The following is a 9,492-nucleotide window of genomic DNA, read 5'->3' as shown; positions in this document are numbered from 1 at the left end:
GCAGGCAGAGAGAGAGAGGAGGAAGCAGGCTCCCTGCTGAGCAGAGATCCCGATGCGGGGCTCGATCCCAGGACCCGGAGATCATGACCTGAGCCGAAGGCAGAGGCTTTAACCCACTGAGCCACCCAGGTGCCCCTTAAGTCTTTACTATGTAATAAAATTAGCAGAGGAAAAATCCAAGATTCTCTCCATAGATGTTGTAACTGAGTTATAATTCTTAACATAATGTCATTCTTTCTTCTCTTCAGGTAAAACATCATCAAAGTACCTTAACTAATTTAAAAAAATAAAGCTGAATTTAGCAAAACAAGAAATCAAGATAATTTGCTATAATTTGTCAAAGGTTATCCCTTTACTTTTCCTATATATTTATAACTCAAATACAAAAATGTTATTTATACAAAATAATTCAGAAATCTACAGTGTAAAGGTGGCGATATCTGCACTTAGGTTACAATTTTCTTTCAAATTACAAATAAGTGTCAGAAAGAAAGCATGATGTTAGACACTGTTCAGGACACAAACTGGTGAGTAATAAGGTCTCTGTGCTCGATTAAGAAATTAGATGAGGACACCATAAACTCCTGTGTAATCAAAAACTAAGTTTTGGCGCACCTGGCTGGCACAGCCAGTTAAGCATCTGACTCTTGATTTTGCCTCAGGTCATGATCTCAGGCTCATGAGATGGAGCCCCACATCGGGCTCTGCACTCAGCATGGAGTCTGCTTGCATATTCTCTCTCTGCCTGCCCCTTCTAAAAAATAAGTAAATCTTAAAAACACACACCCACACACACACATACAGAAACCTAAGTTGTGAGTCACGTTACAAGTACTACAGAGAGACAGAAAAGTAAAAATAAACAGAATCATTGTGAATGTACTGTCCAGGATCTTCATGGAGACAGAGGTGGGGCTGGAAAGAACAGGCTGGGAGAGGAAGAGGACCAGGAGAATAGCACCACACGTGTGAAGACACGAGCAGCTTCAAGGAGATGCAGGAGGGCAGGGACACAAGGAATTAAGTGCAGAATCAAGGCTAAATCCTGAACACCAGGAGGAGGAATCTGTATCCATGTAGAAAACAAATACATACTACTGTATTATCATCTTCAAAAAAAGGAGGCAAACCAATAAAATCAGAGATTTTTTATTTATTCAGATTGCGTACCGGGGAGATCGGAGAGAAACTTTACAGGCAGGCAGAGCAGCTAGGCGGCTATCATCGGAGCCTATGTGAAGGAATTTAGTCTGGTGTAGACAAAGTGAGATAAGTAAAGGAGGGAATCATTTGTGAAAAACAAAAGCTAGTAATAGGGTGAGATAAATTATTAGTGATGGAGGTAAAAAGGAAGAACACATCAAAGATACTTCCAAAGATTTAAGCTGGGAGGTATGACACAGAAAGAATGGGAACTTAAGAACAGGACTCAATGCTGTAAAAGGGACATGACCGTTTTCATTTTATACAGGTGAAACACATGTAGCCTCCAAGGAGAGAGGCTCAGTACAGAAGCATGAGAGACAACAAATCAGAGGAGACACAGGCATGGGGCTCACCAGCTCAGTGGCCAAGTGGGAGGATAGGATCTCTAGATGTGTGTATTATTCTATGCCAGAAATTACAATTTCAGTTCTATTATCTGACCAAATCAACTGTATAATCAGATAATTCAGAATATAAAATAAGAATCTTCCAGTATGCTCTGTTCAAACTGGAGAAAACAACCTTGCTGAAGAGTTATATGGTAAAAAATAATAATGGTAATAAGCCTCCACAATAACTCAGAGCCAAGCGAATAAGGTAAATGGAAGTATCAAATTTAAGGTCCGACCACAGCACAGAAAGGCAAGTGTATTACAGGGAGTAAGAGACACGCAGTCCCTCTCTGAAGTCAGGGCTGAAACACAGCGGCAGCTCTTTTGCTTCTCCTTTTATGTTTTTAGTTTATCAAGGACTTCTTTAAAAACTGAATCATGTCTGTTCCATTTAGAATTTCGTTATTCAAACAATCAATGATGACATGATTTTAAAATACCCATAGGAGATCTTACCATTCTTAGCACTGTCGAAAACAACAACTGAGACATTAGTGGAAGGGTTTTTTGGTTTTGCAACATTGACTATGTCACTGGCAGAATGAAAAGATGGATAGAGAGAGGGCAGTTCCTTCAGTGTGATGTTGGCCGGCAGAGCTGGATCCAGGACAAGCATTGGCACCTTGATGCAATGTGTCAGCAAACACTCCAACTGCTTCTCACTGGAAACAGACACCAACATGCTCAAAAACATTCTTGAAAAATTAATCAACATTGAAAAGCTTGTTTGTACATTAAATTTTCTAGATATTTTTCTATATCCTATAAAAATCATATTTAATAAACACGAATCTTGTCAAGAATATAAAAATAGCAAGTATGATATAAAATTATTTTAAACAAGGGCAGCTTTAGAGCTTTAGAAAGTGCTTTCAAACTCCAATTAATATAATTGCCACCAAAATTTACTAACTCAAAGGTACACAAGAAATTAAGCATTTCACTACCATTTTAAATATTTTTCATAATTCCAATAAGGTCTATCATTAGGCAGATTAGGAAGCAGATAAATTCTGTTCACAGAGCATCAGCCTACCAAATACAATTTACCAATTCACAAATACACTGGGAAGACATGACACTAATGTAAATAAAAGCAAATGCGACAAGGTTCTAAGATGAATGTTTGAGATATTTCTATCCAAATGTAAGGAATACTTATAATAAACATACTACCTAAATAAACAATGGACAAAACACAGCTGGAGAACTCACAAAGTGGGAGCTATGACTAGTTAATATGTAAACCTGTCCAACCTGAGTAATATTTAAAGAAATGCAAAAGAAGGGCACCTGGGCGGCTCAGTGGGTTAAGCCGCTGCCTTCGGCTCGGGTCATGATCTCAGGGTCCTGGGATCAAGTCCCGCATCGGACTCTCTGCTCAGCAGGGAGCCTGCTTCCCTCTCTCTCTCTCTCTCTCTCTGCCTGCCTCTCCATCTACTTGTGATCTCTCTCTGTCAAATAAATAAATAAAATATTTTTTAAAAAAATGCAAAAGAAAACAATGAGGTATCACATTTTGTTTACTAAATTAGCATCCCTCAACAAAAGGGACTCAGTGTTAGTGCAACCACAGTACACCTATTCCTCTCAAACACTGCTGGTGTCACTGCAGGGGGGTATTTCCCATTTCCTCTCTGGAGGATTAATTTTATAGCATTTGCATGTGTCCTTATTCAGACCCATAAAAATTTATACATATGCTTCTTCCTCAGTAGTTTACTTCCAGGAATCTAGTCCAAGTAGAAGAAGAGAAAACAAAACAGGGAAAACACACATACACACACACAGACAGAAAATGTGAAAGACCCAAATATAAGATCACAAAATATTTACAATAGTGAAATACAGAAGTGACCAACATTTAGTAAATTACAGTACAGTTATTTTATGGAATATTATTAACTATTACAACTGAGAAGAAGCACAAAGATAATTTATCAACAGAGATGTACAGATTATATAAATTTTAAAATGATACAAAATTGTACATGGATCATAAATTCTAAAAAAAGATTATAAATTACAACTATAAACACATGCATAAAAAGGGAGTAATAAAATGATCACAGTTGAATGAGGACCATAGAATTATGTGAGCCTATTTTTTTCACTGTCCTCTCAACCTTTCTGTAATGTGGCATTATTACTTTGACTACTTTAAAATGTTTTTATTTTAAAAATAACAGTATTTTAAAATTTAAAAAAATTAACAGTGGTATTAACAGTAGTATATACAGTACTATTTTATAAATGAATATACATAACATAAAGAAATGATTCAGAGGGCACTTCAAGATCTCTAAATTCCTCAGGCTCATTTCTATAAAATAACTCTTGTAAGTCTAACAATTAAATGGGGGGAGTGCAGTTAACAGAGATTTCTGCTGGTCAGTGAGGCAATCTTGTTTTTAGGGCTATCAGAATCAGTTATGATTTAAATCACAATAGCCACATTATGACAGCTTTTTCAAGGAAATAAATTAGTGAAAACACTGGGTGTAAGTCATACTTTAAGTGTACCAAGAGAACAGAAAACCCAGAGAGATTAATGAAAATGACAGAGAAGAAAAACCTTAACATCCAGAAACCTAATCTATCAGAAACTATAAAGCTTTGATTACGTACCACCTGGCTAAGAGTTCTCAATCAACTATGCCTTTGGCACTGCTAGATTTTCCGTCTAATGGAAGCACTTATTTGGGGATCAAAAACTAGCAGATGAGGGATTGAAGAGGGACAATAAATATAAAATACTGTGTATTTAACAAAAACAAGTTAGAACCTGGAAGTTTTACTTCAACATTTCAACCTCTATTCCTGAGAGGAGAATCAAAACACTTACCTCTTCTTAGTTGGTTCCGTTGTGTTCTTCCCAAGGATTTCTCTAATGAAAGCAAATATATTTCATTACATATGCATGGGCTAGTACTAGCCCTAAATGTGAACAAGAGGTTACTGACAACATTGATTTTCTTGGTTACTCCCCTGGAACTAACCAGTAGGTTAAGAAATATAATGCTTACAACATTTAAGATATATAAAATTTTAAGTTTCAATTAAATATGCTCAAGTTATTATCATCACATACCTCCCACAGTAACTGAAAAAGTTGACATACAAGCTTCTATATTTTACTAGTAAAATCAGGTTGCTAAAATCATTTTCATGCACTGGGAAGGTATAATATTCTCTAACGCAAAGAGAAAGAGACATTTTGTTGCAGTATAACTTGGCCAATTACCTGCAACCGGGGAGCACCCATTAACATTTACAAAGAAATGAATGGAGAAATTCTCAACAAATATTGCTAAGGAATCAGAAAGGAAGTTACATCAGCCAGATCCCTAGCTCTAAAGGATCTCCATTCAAGGGCATTGTACCTTTCCCAGGGAATTAACAGCTCTTACCATGTAGTTATGTTGAATAACAAACACCTTATTTCATGAAGATATCACACCTGGGACTCAGCCTGAGTAAGCAGGAAGTCCAGGGCTTTCTTGGGAGGCTCCTTTCCCTTTAGGGCTCTCAGAGAGCAAAGGCATCACTAGAGTGGCACACTCATAAAATGGCCATCTTACAAAGTGAGGCCAGGATGTCACTAAAGTGGCTGAGTTCTCCTTGGGCACCAAGAAACAAGGGTCGGATACATGACTGACAACATCTTCTAATGGCACGAATTTGAGATGGGCTAGCAATGTTACCAGATTTTTGTTTGGACAGCACTGTGAACATCACCCTCTCCTTCTGAAATGCACTGTTACTTGTACTCAGAACAGTGTGTGTTTTGTTTTTTAAAGAATCAGTTTTACCTCATTGCTTTCTGCTCCTCCTCCATCTGTTCTCTGACTTGCTGCAGTTCCTTCAGTAGTTCAAGATCTGTGCCATTCACCCAGGTATAAACCACATCAATCGGCATCGGCAGACAGAGCCTAGGGAAAACCCACAGGTCTTCCAGCTTACATGCATTTTTCCAATACATTTGGGAATAAGAGTATAAAAGGGTTTAAACTCAAAGGTTATGGAAAAAAAACCCCAAACAATGAAAAGGTAATCAAACCAGCCAACCATATCATAAAACTGCATGTTTCAAACTGGTGCTAGGAGATTATTTGTTGAGAACTTTGTCTGCAAGATGCATGCAGATCTTTATGCAGTTCTGCACCATTTACTCCTCACAACCACCCTGTAAAGAGGCTGCCATCACTTCACTTTAAGATTGTCAGGAGGTCTTGGAAACTCAGTTTATACTCCTACATGCTCAGTATAGCAAACAAGGGTGCTGTGATATAAATGTAGCCAAACAGACAAGAAAGTAGAAGCTAAACAAAATTACCAAAAAGGGAATTATCCAACATTCCCTAACTATGACCCAGTTCTATTTTCCCAGCCCTGTTTTATGCTGCAGCACTCCTTATTCCCTGCTGCCCCAAGTCCAGCCCCTCCCAGACCAGCCCTCTCCTTCCCCTGCCCTGCTTTTTCTTGTCTTCATAGCACTGACCACCTTTCTAACATATTAAATAATTAACTTGTTACCTACACTGGTAACTGTGTGTGTCCTTCCTCCAGAATGTAAGCTCCAAGAAGGCAGGAAGCTTTCTGTTTTGTCCCCTAAAGTACCCAACCGATTAGGAAAGTGCCCAGCACACAGAGCAGCTCAGTAATCGTTAAATGAGTCAATGATACATATGAGACACTAGCACAGGCCTTCCTGAACTTGCCCAACTTAAGTTTCTTATTATATTTTCCTCAAAATAAGCAGTCAGGCAGGCATCTAATTCTTGACTATCTCACCTAGGTCTCGTGTTAGTGTTCTGTTCAGGTTTTACCCCTGCTGAAAGCTCTCCTTCCCTTTCTTTTACCAACCTAACCAAAACTCCCCCATCTTTCAGGTCTATTTTGGACCTATGATACAGGAGTTCATCATGACTCATAGTCAAGTGGCATTTTAGCAAAGATGTGAAGGAAGTGAAAGAGCAAGCCATGTGGATAACTGGGGGACGAAAGGTTCAGAGAATGGGAACACCATGTGTAAATGCTCTAAAGTAGATACCTAACTGGCATGTTCAAGGGGCTAGAGGCCAGAGTGGCAGAGACAAGGGGAGAAAAGGGAGGAGCAAAAGAGAAGATGAAGGTCAAAGGAGAACCAGGGACCCAGAGCTTCAAGGGAAAAATGAGGAATCACCTAATACTCAGCTATATGTGAAAACTGAACATTTACCAACCCTCCTGACAATGTTTACCACTGTCTGCAGAATAACATCTAAACCATGTCACAATCTACACCTTGTGCTTTAGACACTCTGGTCGCTTACCCCAATAAACTAAGACTTGCAAGGTTTTGTGCCTTTGAACATGCCTCTCCCTCTGCCTAAAATATCCTTTTTTTCATGCTTTGTTGAACCACTTCCTCCTTCCCCAATCGCCCTCTTCCCTCACCTCCCACAAAGAGAATGTACTGCTTACCATGCAGCTTCCATTATACTCTGTACTCTAAGGAATCCTTAGCACGCTATGTTGTACTAGTTTTTATGCATGTCTATCTTCCACTAGATAGACTATCTCTAGAGCAGATGTGGCACCATACATTTTGTGCCCTGTTGCATTAATAACTTCCTCTCTTCCTCTAAACAATGAATTTTGGAACACACACACACACAAAATTAAATCAAATTAAATTTAAAAAATAAATAAAAATAACTTCCTCTCTTTCCTATATCTTCAGGTTCTCTCTCCTCACCATAACAGTAAGTGAAAGCTTTCCTTTATGCAGTTATTATACCAATGGTTCTCAAACATTAGCAGGCATCAGAATCACCTTATGGCTTGTAAAACAGATTGTTAGGCTCCAACCCAGAGTTTCTGACCCATTAGGTCTGGCGTGGGGCCCCAGAACTTGCATTTCTAACAAGTTCCAAGGTACAGCAATGCTGCCAGTCCAGAAATCCACAATGATAACTATTTATTTATATACAGGTTGTGGTTCACATGCTTAAGTTATAAAAAAAAAAAAGCTTTCCCACTAAAGTGCCAATTCTGTATAAGGGTAAATGAGTTCCTCTTGGTCATCACGAGATGCCTAGGAATAGGGTCTGATACATGAGTGGGATTTAACATATACTTGTTGGCTAAATTAAGTTCATTCCCTCAACATATATATCAGTCTTTTCCATTAAAAAGAAATGTCTTGCATTGCCCCACCTAAATTATCCAAGGTCATCTCACTCCCAATAGCTTAGACCAAAAATTAATCTGAAAAAACTACTTTGGTGACATATTTTTTAAAGTTTTTTTCCCCGAAGATTAAAAAAAAAAAAAAAAAAAAAGGATTGCACATTCCAAAGCTATCCTGTACAAGCAATTACCTGCTATTAGAAATTTTTTTAATAGAATGAGGAAATATCCATACATGTTCAAATGGGGGAAAAAATTAAGTATATAATGGTTTTATGTACTGGCTCTAGTAAGCTTGTATTATACGATCAATTTAATTCTCTGGTGTTAAACTAACAAACTAGGAGATCGTGTGATCTGCCCAAGGTCAGTGAGTCAGTTGTTTTTCTACTATTAGACATAGCCACAGTGAGTTTGAGTCTTTCTTTCTAACCACGAGACCACTATATCTTAGTTTCCAGATGAAAAGAAAGCCTTTATCTTAGAGCTGAAGACTAAATAAAGTCACCTATGACTCAGAACCAAAGCCACAGTGACAGTAATACAGCTTTTATTTTAATCAGTTTAGTTTAAGTGAGTATACAGGCACTATGACATATAAAGGACACTATGAATGTAGCCCCTTACTTCTACATTTTATAAAATAGATAAGAAAACTTAAATGGTACCTTAGATCCAAAGAGTTGGAAAAGATTTTACACTTAATTAATCTAATACCTACATTTTAGAGATGACTAGACTAGTCCCAGACTGACTTAATGCCTCACAAAATTAGTAGCAATAGATAATTTACATATTTACTTCTTAATGACATATAGAATAGAACTTTGTTTCAAACATTTCTAATAACATTAAAAAGACTTGCAGAGAAACTAGCAAAATAATGAAAATTTCCTATAAATATTATGGTATTTTAAAAATATATCAGAACACGTGATGTTACATATGATGCATTTACTTGTCATCTTCAAAATTAGATAATTTTGAAATATCCTTATATAAAAATCAAACTATATTTTAATGCAGTCTAAAATTAGGAGGAGAAATATTTAACACACATACACAAAATTTTTCAGAAAGAGAACAAGAATGTTTGATTAAAACTGCTGACCTCCATATGTGAATTTTCTACAGCTACTTTTCCTTGTAAAGTTTTGAAGCTCCTTCAGGACAGTGATTTCTGCAAGTGTGCACCATCAGCATGAGCACAACATAAGACCCAGTAGGTTGAGTAGGTGCTTGATAAATATTTGATTAAAAAAAGACAATCCATTTTGAGCTTTTCTTAGGAAAACTGGCTAAAATGAAAACAAAGTAGGAAAACTGCATTTCATTAAGAATCCATGAATGAATTGTTCTCAAAGTGTAGTCACCAGACCAGCAGCTTCAGTGTCAACAGTGAACTTGTTAAAACGAAAATTCTGTGGGCCCCTCTGAGACCTCCAGACTCAGAAACCCAGCAGGGGGTGGGGAGGTGGGGCAGGGGCTGGAATGCATTTTCTGAAGCCTTCCATGGGATTCTGCTGCACACTAAAGTTTTGGGAACTGCTATGTTAAAGAACACTTAATAATTATTCATTTCGTGCTTAATAATTATTAAGAACCCAAAAGGCTTTTGTTTATAGGTTGTAACTATTCATATTTGCCATATTTGAAAAAAAACGTTAAAAATATTCATTTTTTTTAGAAGGTTTTATTTATTTATTTGAGAGAGAGTATG

At 37.3% G+C, this 9,492-nt stretch overlaps 1 protein-coding gene across 3 annotated transcripts in view; it reads right to left on the bottom strand.

Moving 5' to 3' along the window:
- LOC111142162 (N-acetylglucosamine-1-phosphate transferase alpha and beta subunits) overlaps positions 1-9,492 on the bottom strand; it is an 87,569-nt gene that overhangs the window by 47,448 nt on the left and 30,629 nt on the right. For all 3 annotated transcript variants that reach the window (XR_002640244.1, XM_022495156.1, XM_022495157.1), the window contains 3 exons: positions 5,411-5,530; positions 4,444-4,485; positions 2,055-2,260 (listed from right to left, as the gene is read on the bottom strand). Coding sequence is in view for 2 of the 3 variants with exons in the window: in XM_022495156.1 (XP_022350864.1) it covers positions 2,055-2,260; positions 4,444-4,485; positions 5,411-5,530 (368 nt within the window). In the remaining variant the exon portion in view is untranslated. The remainder of the gene's footprint in view (positions 1-2,054; positions 2,261-4,443; positions 4,486-5,410; positions 5,531-9,492) is intronic.

This window comes from Enhydra lutris, unplaced genomic scaffold (genome assembly GCF_002288905.1).
Source record: "Enhydra lutris kenyoni isolate GAN:26980312 unplaced genomic scaffold, ASM228890v2 scaffoldscaffold7, whole genome shotgun sequence".
Taxonomy (NCBI): Eukaryota; Metazoa; Chordata; class Mammalia; order Carnivora; family Mustelidae; genus Enhydra; species Enhydra lutris.
This window is presented reverse-complemented; position numbering and strand designations above follow the sequence as displayed.